Raw genomic sequence first — 19,023 nt, forward strand, 5'->3', positions numbered from 1 at the left:
CTTCCCTTTTCTCAATGCTGTTGGAAACCAGAGTGCTGTTCTGTTTTTTGCCAGCGGTGGAGGCAAATTCCCCATTCTTTCAAGGCAACAAAACACAGTAATCCAAAGGGGTTTGAAAGAAGGCAATTCCATCCAGGAAGCTTTGTCAATTCTGTCTGGACTATGGGAGGGTCAATCTTATAAAATGTAGCAGTTTTTTGTTGCTTAATGAGCAGAAACTACCTGTGAATACCCCTCTACCCCCGATGAGTCATTAGCCTCTATTGTGTGTGAGTCGTTGTACTGATTAGATGCAGGAGGGTGTGACCTAGACTGAGGCCTAGTCCACACGTAGCCGGGTTTTTTTTTAAACGAATATCCGCCCCTCCAAAAACTTGCATCCACACCACCTCGTTTTAAAAAAACCTCTGTCCACACGTACCCAGATAAATACGTTGTTAAGGACATGCCAGACCTGTAGGCGGCAGTACTTCCCCCGTTCTTAACCTCATCCTTCATCTGTGGTCTTCCGCAAGGAGCAGTAATTCCGCTTGCAAAAACAAACAAGCAAAAAGCGCTTGGACAATTGATAAAGCGAGCGCAGCTCTGAGGGCATCCATGCTGTCGGCTAGTGTAAACACAGGTCGCTCACGTGATGTCAGCATTTTTTTGTCATGGAAAGTGACGTTGCGGACCTTAAAACTCCGGTTTTGTCCGTCCACACGCAGACACCCAAAACGGAGAAAACACAGATCTTCACTTTGGCCGGAGTTTTTACAAAGATCCATTTTCGTGTGAAAAAACTCCGTTTTCGTGTGGATGACAGGCCAAAACGTAGAAAAATATCTACGTTTTGGCAGATCCCCGGCTACGTGTGGACAGGGCCTGAAACTGGGCTTTAGGTGCAGAGCTGCACTGTAGGTGCTGGAAAGGTGAGGCCTCCTCCTCTATTTGATGTAGGCTTTTCCCGTTTGACATAGATAGCTTCTTTCACTCCTCTCTCAAACCATCTGCCTTCTCTATCCAGAATCTGTACTTTGTCAACATCAAAAGTGTCATCTTCAAACTTTTAAAGACTCTATTTACCATGAGAGAGATTGCCAACTCTGCTTCCGCCTAGGTACGTCCTCAAACACTCGTGCATGCTCTGTAATGGACATCTATACATAACCTGAACACTATTGGCTAATGCTGAGCGGCGCTCAGTTCAAATCGCATGGGATTCTATGGGACAGGGGACTGACTTAGCAAAAATAAAAATGACATTTCCTACATTATATAACAGTGCATGTTAAGACTATCACTTTTATGGGTTCAAAAACATCCTACATAATTCCCAAAAGTAGGAATACTTCGGATTGTAGCTTTAATTGGAGACTAAAGTGGAAACTTAATTTGTGTGATTAGCTGTTTGTTTGTCTCTGCACGTCTCCTGTGATAGAAGACATGTCCAGGGTGTCCCTCGCCTCTCACCTGATTAATGCCAGAGACAGATACCAACTCCCCACCACCCGACCGACGATAAAACAGTTAAGATAATGAATTATACCTGAGCTATACAGGGCAGGGTTGACTCACTCATCTGGCCAAAATTTTATTGTGAATACAAAATTGCTTTTGTTTCAAACCTGATCACATAAAAAGCCACCGGCCCTTGTTCACACTCCATCCGCTTATTTGTATTATGTGTTTTTATGTAGGATTTGCCAAAGCTACAAAGACAGAGTTGAAGATTTACAAATTGCAATAGGAACATCCCAGTACTCATGCACTTACACACTTTATGATTACAACATAATGAAAAATAGTTAAACTTCCATTATCTGAACCCGCTTGTCCACGCAGGGTTGCAGGGGGGCTGGTGCCTATCTCCAGCAGTCAATGGGCAGACAGGCGGGGTACACCACAGACAGGTTGCCAGTCTAACAACAACACAGAGACACACAAACCAACAATCAAGCACACACACACACACACACACACACACACACACACACCTAAGGATAATTAGGCAGACCAACTAATATGACAGGAATGACTTTCCACGCTCGACTAATTTCTTTTACAACCTGCTCTTTAACTGTATTATTTCTGCTCTTTCAGCTGTCAACTTTATTTTTTCTCTAAGTGTTTTTCTCCCCAGAAGAAGATACAACGATGTTCTGCTGAGCTGCAGAGGCCTCATGGTGGTGGTCGTCTTGAACACTGCTGCTAACCACTTAACATTCTCCCTCTCCTGATAATAACATTTTACTTTCTTTGACATTGAATGTGCTACTACTAGTTTACCCATTTATTTATAGATTCACTAGGATAAATACAATAAAGTTTATCTTTCACCAAATAGAATATTTTCCAAGAAATCACAATGTAACCATAGAAACACTACTTGGTATATATGTTGTGTGTGTGCGTGTGCGTGTGCGCGTGCGCGTGCGTGCGTGCGTGCGTGTGTGTGTGTGTGTGTGTGTGTGTGTGTGTGTGTGTGTGTGTGTGTGTGTGTGTGCTCTGTCTTCTTGATCCCCAGTGAGTCGTGGAGGATGGCTGCTTATACTGAGCCAGGATCCTCTGAAGGTTTCTTCTTGTTAAAAGGGAGTTTTCCTCTCCACTGTTGCTAAATGCTTGCTTAGTATGAGGATTGCTGTAAAGTCACTGACACTAGTCAGTGACTTGATGCAATTTGCTGGGTTCCTTATATAGGAAACTTTTTACTGATTGGCTTAATGAACTGACCTGAATTGGAATGTTTACTATGTGTAGTGCCTTGAGACGACTCTTGTCGTGATTTGGCGCTATATAAATAAACTTGAATTGAGTTGTGTTTGGATTGTGGGAGGACGTCGGAGTACCCGGAGAGAACCCACGCATGCACAGGGAGAACATACAAAGTCCATGCAGAAAGAGTGTGAACCCAGGACGCTCTTGCTGCAAGGCAACAGTGCTAACCACTGTGCCACTGTGCAGCCAATAGTTCTATTGCAATAATAAAGTTTTTGTAAAGCACAATGGCTCAACAAAATTTGTACTGTGTAATATAATCACAGCACCCTATATTGACAGAAAAAACAGAATGTTTGGAATTTATGCTGATTTATTAAAAAAGAGTAAGTGAAAAAGTCACAGGGTCCGAAATATTCAGACCCTTTGCTGTGACTCCCATGTTTAACTCAGGTGCTTTCCATTTCTTTTGATCATCCTTGAGATGGTCCTACAGCTTCATTGGAGTCCAGCTGTGTGTGATTATACTGATTTGACTTGATTAGGAAAGACACACACCTGTCAATATAAGACCTTACGGCTCACAATGCCTGTCAGAGCAAATGAGAATCATGAGGTCAAAGGAACTGCCTGAAGAGCTCAGAGACAGAATTGTGGCAAAGCACAGATCTGGTCAAGGTTGTAAAACATCTCTGATGCACTAAAGGTTCCTAAGAGAACAGTGGCCTCCATAATCCTTACATGGAAGACGTTTGGGATGACCAGAACCCTTCCTAGAGCAGGCCGTCCGGCCAAACTGAGCTACCAGGGGAGAAAAGCCGAAGAAAGTTGTAGAAGATCAGATCAGCCATCACTGCAGCCCTCCACCAGTCAGGGCTTTATGGCAGAGTGGCCCATTGGAAGCCTCTCCTCAGACACATGAAAGCCAGCTTGGAAGAAGCCTGAGATGGTGAAAAATAAGATTCTCTGGTCTGATGAGACAAGATAGAACTTTTTGATCTTAATTCTGAATGGTATGTGTGGATAAAATCACTGCTCATCACTTTTCCAGTACAGTCCCCACAGTGAAGCATGGTGGTGGCAGCATCATGCTGTGGGGGTATTTTTCAGCTGCAGGGACAGGACGACTTGTTGCAATTGAGGGAACGATGATTGTGGCCAAGTACAGGGATATCCTGGACAAGAACCTTCTCCAGAGTACCCAGAACCTCAGACTGGACCGAAGGTTTACCTTCCAACATGACAATGACCCTAAGCACACAGCTAAAATAATGAAGGAGTGGCCCAGCCAGAGCCCTGACTTAAACCCAGTTGAGCATCTCTGGAGAGACCTAAAGATGGCTGTCCACCAACGTTCACCATCCAACCTGACAGAGCTGGAGAGGATCTGCAAGGAGGACTGGAGGAGGATCCCCAAATCCAGGCGTAAGAAACTTGTTGCATCTTTACCAAGAAGACTCATGGCTGTATCAGCTCAAAAGGGCGTTTCTACTAAATACTGAGCAAAAGGTCTGAATACTTAGGACCATGTGATGTTTCAGTTTGTCTGTTTTAATAACTGCAGAAATTTCTAAAATTCTGTGTTTTTCTGTCAATATGGGGTGCTAATGAGGGGAAAATGAATGTAATCGATTTAAACAAATGGCTGCAATACACCCGAGTAAGAATTGATGGGGGTCAGAATACCTACAGTAACCACTGGATGTGCTGCTCTTATTCCACACTGTTGGTGCCCATTCGTAAATGAAAAAAAGAAAAATAAGTAGCTCCTGTTAAAAGGCAGATGACACAGAAAGTTTAAGAGCTATGTGATGTTTCCATTCTGGCAGCAAGGACTTGGGTTTGAGGTTATCTTGAACCAATTTTTCTGAAACACCTTTTATGATGTGCAGCTGTTGTTGCTTAGCTTAAAACACACTTTCTATTTGGGACAGGTCGTGACTGCAGGAGGGCTTGCTTCCTCAGCTACACCAGAATGTGGTTTCATGCTGTCTTCCAATAAACTTTCCTAGAAAAGGAGAACAATTTACTGTCTGTATTAGAGCGTCCAACACAGAAGCGTAACCATGCTTTTCCAAGGACATATTCAAAAACCCTGAGAGACCAATGTCAAATAGCCTCCTTACACTTTAACTCTCTGATTACATCAGGAATTTTGTCCCACACTCCTTAATCAATTTGAATTCAGCCACATCGGAGGGTTTTCCAGCATGATTGGTCTGTTTAAGGTCAAAGGTCAGAGATTCTGCATCAGGATTTTCTGTAAGAGAATTCACAGTCAGTTACATGGACTCCCCTGGAAAAATGTTGGACATCCCGCTACCCTACCCTGTTATTATATCATATTCATGTTCACAAAAATCACATTTTCATCTTCTTCAATCAAGACATGAATGTTAAAGCCAATTAAAAGTGTATTTTAACAAATAATGTATTTAATAAGTCCAAATTTTAAAATATACAAACGTCACAGCTGCTCATATTTTCAAGAACAGGTACAAACCCCAGTAGTTTTATTTGGTGTTTTGTTGAAAGAGAAGCAAATTAAACTTTTATTATTTTAACATGATAAAAGTTGAAACAATTACTGGAAAAATTGTTTGAAACTTTTGCTTTTTTGTAAATTGTTTGTGTTTTTCAAATCTGAGGTAAATGTTGGATGCATAAACCTGTTTTCTTTTTCATGGAAAACAACGAATGAGCAATGCACAGCTGCAGGCTAACCTCTCCCAGAGTTAGCACAGAGGCCAATTTGGTGCGCCACCTCAAAATGTTCTCTAGCCCCCACTTTTAAGTTTTCTGTGTGCACCACTGGGTCCAGGTCCACGTCCTGTAGCAGCAAAGCAGCTCCAGAACATCACATCATCACCATGTCTTAAGTTTCTGAAATACAGACGTAGTTTTAAACACAATCTCTCTCTCTCTCTCTCTTTCTCTTTCTGTCTCTGTCTCTGTCTCTGTCTCTCTCTCTGTCTCTGTCTCTGTCTCTGTCTCTCTCTCTCTCACACACACACACACACACACACAGACAGACAGACAGACAGACAGACAGACAGCCTGTGTTAAGAATTAGAACAAGTTCACTTTGATGTTGCTTATTTAGGGTCATCTGTCAATTTCAAATCATGTCACTTTTATTTATCGAATTCTGACCTAAGCTGCTAACTAAATAATGAACTATTGCATAAATAAGCCTCAAGCAAACAAACTTGGGAGAGTCCGCTGTATAGTCACCGATCCAAGCTGGTGGCCAGCTCCATTCATGAGGAACATCTCTTATCAGCAGTAAAGACCAGATGGTAGTGCTGTATTATTCTGTTTATGATTCATGTAAAGCCTAAATAATTACTATTTAGTGTGTGCTATGCGAGTACTTTGTGCAATGCATTGCATGCTTTGGCTTGCACAAACACTTTCCACTGGGACCATCACAGGGACACACAACCAGTCACACACTCATTAACAACTAGGGACTACTTAGAGTTTTCAGTTAGCCTGACATGAATTTTTGTGATCTGTGAGAGAATACTGGAGTATTTGGAGAAAAAAAAACACACATGCATGGTCATCCAATCAAACTCCAACAGTGCTACTGACTGCATCGCCAAGCAGCCCCTAAACTTTATTCAAAGAGCAAATAACTGGAGACATCTTATTGCATATCCTCTCTAATCCTAGGATTCCTCAGGAGAAGCCGGAAAAGAGCTGGGAAGAAGAATGTAGACTTCCCTCCAGGACCTAATGTTGGATAAGTGAAAAGAAATGGAAGGATGAATGGATACGGATACTTGATGAAAACAGACCACCAGTAGCTGAAAATATGGACGCTCTCAAGGAAAAAGGACCAAGTTTTTGAATCAGAATTTTCAAAAGGACTTTCCAAACGCTGAATAAAAACCGTTGCACTGTCTGGAAATTATTTATTCAAGAGTCCTTTTCTGTAGCGGCTTGTTTCCAGCTGGAAAGAAAACAAGATGTTTGACAACAGTTAAGAATTGTTTCAGATCGCTATTAATCATTTTACGTCTCTTCCTTTCATTTTGTTTCTGTTTCTCTACTTCTTGAAGCCTTTTCCACAGTCCTCCAATAGTTCCCAGTGGTTTTACACGGCTGTGGTGCCATTTGCATTGTGAATCCTAACAAAGGAGAGTTTTTAAGAAGATCCCTCCTCCCTGCTTCAGGATTCCTGTAAGCACTGTCATGTCTCCCGGGTGAGGAAACTTGTGCACACAATCTGGCAGTAATCAGGAAACGGGACCGTGGCAAATGGCCAGAAGAATGTGTAATGTCAATAGGACGAGCAATAACTAAAAAAACAAAAATCTTGCTTTGTTATGCAGCAGTAACTTCCTTTGTGAGCGTGTGTGATGGCTCTGAGATGAGCAGCGACTGTGGGTGAAGCATATATATGTCGATGGGGTGAAGGTGTGTCTGGTATTCCCTCTGTGTAACATTAACCATTAATCAAATATACATTCTGCCAAATAAAGATGATGCCGTTTATGCGTGCCAGGATATGAGAAGCTGTGACGCAGGTCGGCCCATGTAAGGAGCTCGGTTGTCCTGGTCACACACTCTTCAAACGTAAACACCCGCAGGACTGTTTTCTTAGTCCACAGACTTATTGTTCTCAGGGTGTGTTTGTGAGTTCACAGCTGGTTACACGGAACATGTCGCCCAATCTCACGTCTCATCGTGTGAAACGGAGATCTTCCCTTTCAGCTAACAAACACTGATGTTGAAGATAGTTTTAAAACCATCCGGGACCGGCTGTTTAACTCTTTGACTTCAATATGCAGAACAAAAGAGGGAAGAATATATATATATATATATATATATATATATATATATATATATATATATATATATATATATATATATATATATATATTGCCTTTTTCATTCATTTAAGGAAACAATGGCTCAAATTTGATGTAATAATCACGTGAAAATAATATCAACATTAAATAAACATTGAACGTTTTGGTAATGCTTGCATCCCTCAAACAGCAGATGGGGTCACTTCTTTGACCTTGTTTAGTAGCTGAAAACTGCATAGGGTTAGGGTTAGTGGTCTCTAGTATAAAGTAACGCCTTGTGAGTTGATCTCTGTGGGAAAAAGCTCTGGCGTTCCTGCTTCGAGATGTAGAAGTTAGCAATATCTCCTGATATTCGGATATCTCGCCTTTGATTGGCTAACAGCAAAAAGACTCGATCATTGACTCTGTTTGCTTTGCAAGGTTGATGTTTTATCGCCACAAATAACACAAGCCTGGAGGAGTTCTGCCATGTGGCGGAGTAGCTAATGCTAACGTTAGCTACTACTAGCCGAGACGTTCTCTGGGGTTTCCTGGACGGTAAGCCAACAACAGCCTTCTCCATCGTGAGTCAAGATGGGTGAGTCCATGAATGCTAGTTTAACAATACGACATGCAATTGATCGGCTTTTCCTAATCTGAGCGCTTCCCAGTCTATATTCTAACAGAAGCTAATGCAGCAAACAGGGGTAGAAGACTATTTTCATGTTTAGCTGCATGGGAAACCCAGAGTGACCGATGATAATTAAAGATAACAAGGAAGAAACTGTTTCCCGGTGAACTTGGTCTTTAATCTATAAACTGTGCAAGAAGTATAAAAAGAAGGAAATGATAAAAAAGCTAAAAGCTGTCATTTTTTCAATTATTATTTTGCTGTTTAACTCGTTGCTTGTTTTATTGCTCTAAAGTGCAAAGTTCTTGTGTTTTTTGAAAGGCGCTAATAAAAAAATAGAATTATTATTATTTCATTCTTGTTTTTCTTTCTCTATTTTCTCTTTTGAAACCGTTTTCAGCCTTTTCTGTTGATGCACCACTGCTGAAATCTGAATTTCCCAGTTTATCTGGGTCTGACACATTTAATAAGGTGCTTCACTTCTGGCATTGAAAAGCTCTAACGTAACAAAGTGTCACACATTTCCAAAAGACATCGACTTTTATTTTTAAGTACATTATTCATATGAAACATTAAGAAAGCATAAACATAAAGTGCTGTTTAGGGAAAATGTGCAGAGTCAGAGAGAAGAGTGTTTTTATTTGCAGATGACGCTCTCAGATGCTTTTGTCCAGAGTGACTCACAAATGAGAATTCACCACAGCAGGGTTGAATAATTATGGAGAATCTTTGCCATCGGCAACAAAACAAACCTAGAAAATTATTTTTAAATCAATTTAAAAACTATAATATAAAATTCACATCTCTGTCCCTCATGGTCTCAGCTTCAGCTTCCTGTCCAAATCCTTTCATGATGCTCCAGACTGAGAGTACGCTGAATAATCAGACATTTTTAAAGTCTGACAGTAAAAATAAAAGATACCAGATTAATCCTTCAGCTCAGCTGCATGATCACTTCCTCTGCTCATTAACTGATCTCTATCTAAACAAAATGATCATTTAAAAGCAGACCATGTGGCCTACCAAGTACACTACAAAGGAAATGATCTGTTTATAGTATTTTTTTTATATGCAGCACCTACAGTTTGTTCAACACCTCTATGCACAACAGAAAAGCTGCCATCAGTCCTCTGGGACATTGGGCGCGTGCTCAGAGGTTTACAGTCTTGTCCGTAACATCAGCATAGTCGACTGTGGATGAGCCGATTGGAAAAGTAAGCAGGCTTAGCCGATTTCGCCATATCATGACGTTTGTGGTTTTTTTAAAGTCCGAGTCAGGAGGGGAGGTTTAGGGGGGGCTCAGTCTGTGCCATGATGTCACCACCTTCTCTGGGTGAGCCATCGTGTCCTTCCATTGCTCCAGGGCCTCTGGGATGGAGCTGTCAAAGCTCAGCTGGACCTGAGGCAAACAGAGACACACACATAACACACACTACAGGCACAAATAATCAGGCGACATGTTTCATTAAACTTTACTATTAATTATAGGAGCCAACCCTCCTTATCTATTAATATCATAGATGGATGTCGTTAAAACTCTCAGAAGTCTTTATGGGATGTACATCTACAACCACAGGACTTTGGGAGTCAACCGCATCAAAGGTAAGTAACTTTGGCATATTTTTAAATCTTTTTCTTGAGCCAGTGGAAGCTGAAATGACCCTATACAGGATGAATGAGTGGTCTCTCAGTCCCCGCCGCTCTGGACTGGTGACCTGAAGTCACACAAAGTCACGTATCTCACAATAACGATTTACAGCTTTCATGGAGACGCACGCAGTACCACCAGCACCACAGCTGATCAGCTTTAGCACAAAAAATGTCCATCGCTCCATCCGTTTTCCATCCATATCTGTATGGAGGAACAAGTTGCCGTGATGGTAGCTGAGTGATAACAAATGAGATTCTGTAAAATCATGTGAAACTGTGAAGTTTGACAAGAGGCCTTTGGTGATTTAATCAACCCATTCACAACAGCTGAGTAAGTTATCCTGCATCAATGCAACGCTGCTGGAAAACGTCGGGTCTTGGCACTCACACACACAGATGCTTTTCCTCTTTGCAATGATCTAAACGTTGTTGGAGAACATACCCAATCAGCAGGACAGAGTCTTCCACCAGAGTCCCACCCCTTTTACTACAGATCCATTACTCTTCACGATCAGATAAAAGATGTTAGAAGTAAAGTCTTCACTATGACGCGTGTAGGCTCACCTGTCCCAGACACTGTTTCCTCCTGACGGAGCTGCGACTGTAGAGTCTTGCTGACAACGAGCAGGGGTGTTCCAAGGAGGACAAGAGGAAGTGAAACGTCTCCTCCCACTGACATTGACCTCCTGATGCCTTCAGCGCTCGAGTCTTTCTCTTCATCACCACAAGGCCCAACTGGTGTAGCTCCGCTTTGACAAAAAATGCTGCAGAAGAGGAGCCAGAAAGATGTTTTTACGAGTGTGAATGAGGCAGTGAAGCTGGTAAAAACACAAAAGCACCTACCCTGGGAGAGTGGGGAGGAGGATGGTGGGAGGTTCTGGGCTGCAAGGGCTTTGAGTTGGATGCGTCCACTGACTGGCTGAAAGCAGGTGCTGATGTGCAGCTCAGAGTGGCACAGCTGTAGAAACAGAACACGTCCATCTTTAGGTATTTAGTGGTAGGTCTCGGTTGCAGTTGGTCAGATCTTCTTTTCAAAGTTCATTTAAGTTAAAACATTCATCTAACTTTCCACTGCTGATTTCAGTCGACCCAATGAAGAAACAGGTAGGCCCGGACTTTCATCTCCGCAAATCCCTAAGAGTTCCAGGACCACAGAGTGGATCTCCTCTTGGTAAGATGTGCCCAGAAATCCTACAGAGGTGTCAGATCTGGCCTGATCCCCTCAGCTAACTTCTTTTTCCTCCCGCTTCTCCTCCAGCTTCACTGGCTGCCAGTCAACTTCAGGGTTCATTTCAAGATCCTGATTCTGGTCTATAGGGCCTTACATGGACAAGCACCATCTTACATTGGTGATCTTCTTAGTCCCTACACCCCCAGCAGGTCCCTGAGGTCCCGTGATCAAAGCCTACTGGTTGTGCAACACCAGGCTAAAGACCAAAGGTGACAGATCATTTGCTGCTGTGGCCCCCAGACTCTGGAACTCTCTTCCCCTGAGCCTGAGATCAGTGGACTCAGTGGTCTCCTTTTAAAAGCAGCAGAAGACTCACTTGTTCAAGCTGGCTTTTGTATGACCTTCTTCACCACTCTCTCTTTATTCTGCTCTCCCCACATATTCCGTCAGGATCCACTGATTTCTCTCTTTCCTATTCACTCTCTCTCTTTCTTAACATTTTTTAATCACAGTTGTCTATTTTTGCTCATTTTAAATATATTTTTACCATTTTCTAAATTCTTTTTTATATTTTTACATTTTTTGTTTTTGTGAAGCGCCTCGTGATTTTTATCTTGAGAGGCGCTATAGAAATGATACTTTCTTCTTCTTCTCCTTCTTTTGAATAGGAGCTCCCTTCAGCTCCACATCCTCCAACAGTGAGCCCAACCACCCAATAAAGAAAGCCTGTTTCAGCTTGTATTTGGGATTTCAATTATACAGTCACAATTTCAATCTCATGACAGGCTATTGATCATTAGCTACCATTCCGTAGTTCATACATGGTTGCATAAACAAGCAGGGGGCTGGGTTTCTTCCGCTCTGGGTTGGGAGTCTGGTCATACAGCAAGATAATTATGCCTGTTTTTGACCAGATTGCCCGTCCAACAAACTTGAGGATGGATATGATTACCATAATGGCACTAAAGATAATCTTATCAGATTTTTCTTCTGTGTGTGGTGCTTTAGGAGTGCTCTGGTCAGCTCGGAAGCACACCGGGACCGCTCTGCTCATAAATCGGGGATATTCAACTTGTTGAACTGTCATGGTCTGATTTCGAGGACAACCAGGTTTGCTGCCTGTGACATCAAGATGATCAGAAATTGTAGTGACGGAAGCATGCTGCACCCGTCATGACATGTGGAGTGATAAAGGTAAGTCACACTCCCAACCGGCAGGCGGACCGCACCTCTGATTTTTGCTGATGATGTGGTCCTTTATGGGGAGGTTCTTAACTGAGATTGAAATGGTGGGAATCTTGATCAGCACCTCCAAAGACGATGCCCTGGTTCTTAATTGGAAAAGGGTAGGTGGCCTATTCTGAGTTAGAGGAGAAAGTTGGGAGGACAGAATTTGTTTCCTCCACAGGCTTTGGGGAGCTCAGACATTCAGGAGGGACTCAAAGTCTAGCTGCTGCTCCTACACTTCAAGAGAAGCCATTTGAAGTGGTTCTGGCATGTCCTACCAGGGAGAGACCCCGAGGCTCATGCAGGCCATGGTGGAAGTATTATGGGCTGGCTTGGGAATTCGTAAAAGATGGAAGTGGCTGAGGAGAGGAAAGTCTCGGCTTCCCTGCTGGGGCTGCTGCCCGAACCAGGACCCAGACAAGCAGAAGAAGAAACTAAGAAAACAACTAAGCAACAATTCTTAAAGACAAAGTTTCTAAGTGTTTCAACAAACTTTCAGGACTCGAGTACAAATGAATGTGCTGAGTCATTCTCTGTGGGGAAAAAAGCTCTGGCACTCCTGTTTCAAAAACTAGAGAGCAGCAGACAGCAGGATTTGGAGTCTTATTTCCTGATTGTCAGACATCTCACCTGTGATTGGCTAACCGCAACATGACTACTGACTCCATTCACTCTGCAAAGTTTAATCTCCACAAATAACACAAGCCTGAAGGAGTTCTGCTGGCTGTGGAGTTGCTAATGCTAATGATTAGCTTCTACTAGCCGAAACATGCTCTCCTGGATGCTAAATCAACAACAGCTTTCCCCGTGACGAGCCAAGATGGCAGAGTCCATGAATGCTAATTTTCCAATTTCAGCGTTTCTGTCTATTTCCTATCAGTGGCTAATACAGGAAATAAAGGCAGAAGACTTTTTTCACGTTTAGCCTGTATGCGAATCTCAGAGTGGTTTCTCAGTGGACTTGATCTTTAATGTTAATCTCTAAAACCAAAAATAAAACACGGGAACGATGTCCACGGCTTTTGAGACGGACGTGCGATGAAGAATGAGATTAAGATTGAGCTTGAAATAGCTTTTCTGTGCTGGAAGATGAACCACAGAGTGATCAGTGAAATATTTTATCAGTATTGAGTGAAGATCTGAGCTCTATTAAGGTGAAATGTCAGGATGTACTCATCAGGCTCTTTTCAAAGGTGTTGAACATAATTTACATCTATTCAATCATCCTGAAAAACACAAATGAGATAGAAAAGTGGAATCAGGTTTCTCACCACAAAGCCTTTTGATTATGGCCTCAAAGCCATTTTCACCATTCCGGTTCTTTTAAAAATGGTTTTTCGTGATTTTAATGAAACAGTGAAAGTTTCGTCCATCTCAGTCCGAGAGCTTCCACTGGAACAACAATTTGGACAAATTTGTTCTTTTGTGTTCAGCAGATGGGTACTCTGAGGGAATTAAGTTGCCTCTCTGAGATTCTGATGATGATTCACTGTCTGATCTCCAACAGAAACAGCTCAGATTTTACTGCTACTGGCTAGACAGCGTCCATTTATCAACAAAACCACCCCGTGCTGGTGAAATTGTTTGACCTACTTTCCATTGCTTCCATTTACACAAGCTGCTCTTTGGTTCCTTCTCTCCAAAAAACCCTGTTAATCTAAGATTTTTATTAAATTTTTTGTGAATGTTCAACAAATCCTGTTCCGTTTGGTACAAACCAGTTGGCTACATACAGCATGATAACAGTTTTATGATGCCCTCATTGTTTGAGCCAGTTCCTGCACAGAGTGGGTAAAAAACCAGAGCCTGAGAGGAAATAGCAGACAATAAGTTTTAAAATTCTGGCATAATATGACCTGAAAAATACTGTAACACCTTACAAAGTGAAAGAAAGCTTCATTTAAAAGGAAAGTTTGTCCAGAATCAGGAAATAAATGAAATAAAAGATAAAGATTGATCATGATGTCAACATTCCCAAAGAAACACCGAAACACATTCCCAAGTGAGCCAACTCCTACCGAGGATTTGGATGGAGGGTTGAGGTCGAGCCAATGCTCTGACTCCTCGGGACCGAGCTGTCTCAGAGACAGGACACACTCTGCTACGGTGCGTTTCCTGGGGCGGTGCGTCTGCAGCCGCAGCACCAAGGCGCTACAGTGTAACTGCTGGAGTCGCAGCGCAAACACAAAGGTCTCCATGATGGAAACATCCTGAATGTATAAAAGCAAATCAAGTAAAGATCAGCTGGAGCAGTTCCGAAAATAAAGGCCTCTGATGCACGTGATTCTGCTGAGCAGCAGTACCTGGCTGAGCTCTTTGACCGAGCTCTTGAACTGGATAGGTTTGGGGATGGTGATGATCCCTTTGAAACCAAACCTTTGTTGCTCTGCTTCCTCGGGATGAAGGTTCAGGTCTGAACACTGAAAAATGAAAGGAATGAGAAGTTAAAAAACTCTTTTGCACAACGAACATCCAATTTAAGCTGCAAGAAGTAGCACGTTTGTGCAACTCCGATGGCTGTTGGTCAAAATGATCAAAATGAACCCCACACTCAAATCAATATGCCATTCAACTCTTTTGGCCCCTACTCTTTGAAGAATCCCCCACATCTTTCTACTTAAGCTTTACAGCTCTGAACACAGAATCTGCAGCCTAAATGTTGCTCTTTAAGTGCAAACTCGCTTCCTGAGACGTTGTGCTTTAAGATCAGTCAGGACAGCTCTTTTCCTTAAAACACCCCCCCGAGCGTCTGAGCCAGAGCACTGAGAACAACCTTTATTCTGGACACACAAGGGGTCCATTGAGACAGGCTGAAGGGAAGAACAGTGCAGCTTTTTGTACTGGAGGCACCCACCTACACACAGTATGTAACCTTACCTGGACCAGGGTGATCCACACCTGCTCCAGATCCTCCTGATAGCTCAGCCGGACACACACCTTCCCAAGCTCATGCTCGTCCCCAGACAAGGTGACGGAGTCTGAGAGTCAGAAGAAAACAGCACGTAGGGTTGTTGTTCAACAGAAATGGGGGACAGGATTCTCACGAAGAGACAAAGAGAATGCACATTTCTTTATTTAATCTGAAGTAGAACTAAAAGAAAAGATTTAATCTGCACATGATAATTACCCAGACTGCTTTCCATAGAGTCTTTCACAGAGGACGAGCTGCTGAGGGCGCTGGATGTGGAGTCAAATCGCTGCAGACAGTTTGACAAACATGAAACTGAAACTTTCAAAGCGTAAAGGTTGAAACTGTTTTATTTCAGCTTTATATTATTTCACTCAGATCATGTTCTCATTTAAAAGCATGACCTGAACCAGATGTCTCAGAGGTTGTGCAACATTAACCAACACGTGTGCATTTAAAAAAAAGGAAAGACAATGAGAGCAAATAAAAACAATAAATCAGACAAAAGGAAGGCATTAGGACAGAGTAACAGACACAAATGCACGCAGGAATACAGACAAAATTATGTAAAAAGGAATAAATATATCTGTGAAAATTAGTAGATAAGAGCAGGTGGTCAACAGGAGCAGCTGTCAACTATAACCTGATGAAGTTAAGATCTAAAGGTTTGGAAAAGGTTTTTTTAAAAACACGGATCAACCAAACAATAACCATCAATCAGAATAAATGTTGAACCTGTCTTGTATTGATGCTTAATGTTCAAGATTTCAGTTTCAAACCTTGATTTTACTCTACTGGTACAGTAAACATTCACAAATTTAATCCGCTCCTTGGCCGGATGTGACTTTTTAAAACCTGTCATGTAAATATTAGCATTAGGATTGAGCTTCATTTCAGATGGATGTGCAGCAGGTTATGGTGATCCTGTTTGTGTATGGTCTCTATGGTTCGTCTAGATTGTAGGAAAGAGTTGATGAATGAGGAAAATGAGAAGAGCAGAAATGAGCTGCGCTACATCTTCATGCCAAGAAAGAGATGCTACTTTTGCTTTAAGGATGCTGACGGAGAAGTTCAGTGGAGATCAGTGGGAGCTGCACTGGGTCCTTGTAGAGTAAGTATATGACAGGGTGCCGAGAGAGGAGCTGTGGTGCATGAGGAGGTCTGGAGCAGCAGAGAAGTGTGTGAACATGCAGGAGAGCGGTGTGCTGCAGGAGTGACAGAGGACTTCAAGGTGACGGTGGGATTGCAGACTCAGTTGTTGCAGCTCCTTTTCCATTGCATTTCTCATCTACTCCCTGTTGTGTTACATCTGCTACATATTCCTCTCATACTAAAAATCCACAAATCTAGCATCTAATGAATGCATTTCTTCTGACTGCTTACAAATAGTTTGAACTATATTTGTTCAAACATGACGCATCATTTAGAAACCTATAATGATCATCTACTCCAAGCCTCCTGCAGGTGACTTGATGAGGCCAATCGTCCCATAAATATCCTGTCTCAGGGTGAATCGACCTTCGTACTTAAATTAAAACAGCAGATTATGAGTGCTGTTTATGCTGCTGAGGGCAGTGGAAACTATTAAACTATATTTAGCCTTGGCTGATACAAGTGAAGGGAAAACACACAGCGTGGGTACAGATTAGATAATAATTTAAAAAAAAAACGTCTCACCTGTGTGTGGCTCTGAGGGCTGGAGAGATCAAACATGGAGCTGCTCAGTCGCTGCTGGCGGCTGGGTTTGAGGGTCCAACCTGGAGAAGAACATGAAACACTGTGGTGGAGGTTTTAGCTCCAGTGTGTGTGTGTGTGTGTGTGTGTGTGTGTGTGTGTGTGTGTGTGTGTGTGTGTGTGTGTGTGTGTGTGTGTGTGTGTGTGTGTGTGTGTGTGTGTGTGTGTGTGTGTTGTACCTTGTCTTTGAGGACTGGAGTTCCCTTTCTTCAGAGTGTCTCTGCGTGTCGAGCCAGGGGAGACGTACGCTGACATGTGGCCCTGATGAAAGCTGGACTCTGGGCTGTAGGTGAAGTACGTGGTACCGAGCAGCTCTGACTTCCGCTCCGCGTAAGTGGACCGGGCCGAACCTGCAGACAAAATGCAAGATTGGCATCAAAAGAGTTACATCAACGCCAGAGTTTATTTAACCAAGACTTCCTCCTGGGTTGTCTGACAAAAGGACCAGCAGACACAGACACATACCCTTCAGCCCAGGCTGCAGATGGGGGTGGTGGAGGTCTCTGGGTTGGACGTAGGAGGCCTTGAAGGTTGGCACAACAAACGGTACCTCTCTCCCATCGGGGGGCATCTTGGAAAGGAGGTAGTCTTCTGTTACCTCCTTCTCGCTCTCAAAAGGCTGATCTTCTGAAGTGATCTTCGTAGGAGGCGTCTTGAATGTGATCACTTAAGAGCAGAAGAAGCTCATCAGACCCTAAAACAACCTGAAAAGGTCTGATCAGCTGTTTACCCCACCCTCTTACCCTGATGGGTCTCCTGCTCCTTCTCATCCTTCTGCATCAGTTTCTTGCAGCATTTTTTAAAGAATTCCATGACAGCAGGAAAACTGAAAACTACACAAGAGAACAGTTAAACCACCAAAGAGGTTTTTCTACTTAGTCTGGACTCAGACCTCCAAATCCCAACGTTCCATAAATGTCTCCTATAGGTCCCTCAAAGACAGAAACAAGCACCAAAACTGTTGCACAAGAATCTATTTTTTAAAAGATGATTGTTGCTGTTGTCCTAAATGATTATAATTCGAACATCATGTTTTCCAAACTGGGCAGAAATGTGTTCTGAAGAGTCTTAAAATCAGTGCAAGAGCCTTTAAAACACGTTTAATCTGCTCTTGTGTGATTCTCCACGCACTTCAAAAAGCAACCGTGCTTTTTCATTTGCTTTTGTAACTTGTAGATATCTCTAATATGAAATAATTGTTGGTTAAGCTAAACAAGACAGCAGACTGAACTCCGGTTCCTTACAGGTGTTCTAAATTTATTTAAAAGTGTAAACTGTTCTCCTTTTGGGAATCGAGCTAAATTCTGACCTCAGTCATGTTTTACTGACTTGGTGGAAGAATTTTCTGAAGTTTAGTAAATAATTAACCATTAATCCAGCTGATAGAAAAAGAAACTTACCTCTGGGATGTTTGTCTGTGACAGCTGATCCCTGATCAGCGTTGTGCTCCCTCTCACTGGACTGTCAGGACAGAATATTCTGATCTCAGGTTTGTCTCCAGGTCTCCCCTCCTCCCCCTCCTCCCTCTTCCCTCCCCTTTTGCCAGTCTCTGAATCTCTCTAATTCCCGGATTGATGCTGTTGTTTGAACCTCCTTCCCCGAACAGCATACTGCTTTCTCTTTTGTTGTGTGTTGTCATTTTCTTTACCTCTTCCTCAATCAAGTGTCAACAATTATTTTCTCTCTCTCTCTCTCTCTCTCTCTCTCTCTCTCTCTCTCTCTCTCTCTCTCTCTCTCTCTCTCTCTCTCTCTCTCTCTCTCTCTCTCTCTCTCTCTCTCTCTCTCTCTCTCTCTCTCTCTCTCTCTCTCTCTCTCTCTCTCTCTCTCTCTCTCTCTCTCTCTCTCTCTCTCTCTCTCTCTCTCTCTCTCTCTCTCTCTCTCTCTCTCTCTCTCTCTCTCTCTCTCTCTCTCTCTCTCTCTCTCTCTCTCTCTCTCTCTCTCTCTCTCTCTCTCTCTCTCTCTCTCTCTCTCTCTCTCTCTCATCAATAAGTCAGTGTGTCTGAGAGATGGAGGTGATGATGGAGAGGTGTGGGATACTGATAAAGAGCTCACTCGTCCATGGGAAACAACACTAACAGCCCTCTTCTCTTCCTTTAGGATCATGTTAGATACATTTCTGCCCAACTCAACCTGTGTAGCAGAACCCCAACCCTCTTCCATCCCAGGAAACAACCCACTCCAACGTGTTCTGAGTCGACCCGAGAGC

At 42.8% G+C, this 19,023-nt stretch overlaps 1 protein-coding gene across 1 annotated transcript; it reads right to left on the reverse strand.

The window, feature by feature from the left end:
* Window positions 1-8,651: 8,651 nt before the first annotated feature.
* Window positions 8,652-18,333, reverse strand: LOC107391946 (tandem C2 domains nuclear protein). The gene is made up of 12 exons (XM_015969460.3): window positions 18,218-18,333; window positions 17,561-17,650; window positions 17,283-17,483; window positions 16,997-17,167; window positions 16,761-16,840; window positions 15,303-15,372; window positions 15,053-15,153; window positions 14,479-14,595; window positions 14,194-14,385; window positions 10,621-10,735; window positions 10,342-10,541; window positions 8,652-9,526 (listed from the first exon to the last, which is right to left on the reverse strand). Exons 2-12 carry the CDS (start codon window positions 17,628-17,630, stop codon window positions 9,416-9,418), a joined length of 1,428 nt encoding a protein of 475 aa, XP_015824946.1. The 5' UTR covers window positions 17,631-17,650; window positions 18,218-18,333; the 3' UTR covers window positions 8,652-9,415.
* Window positions 18,334-19,023: the final 690 nt, after the last annotated feature.

This window comes from Nothobranchius furzeri, chromosome 18 (assembly GCF_043380555.1).
Source record: "Nothobranchius furzeri strain GRZ-AD chromosome 18, NfurGRZ-RIMD1, whole genome shotgun sequence".
NCBI lineage: Eukaryota > Metazoa > Chordata > Actinopteri > Cyprinodontiformes > Nothobranchiidae > Nothobranchius > Nothobranchius furzeri.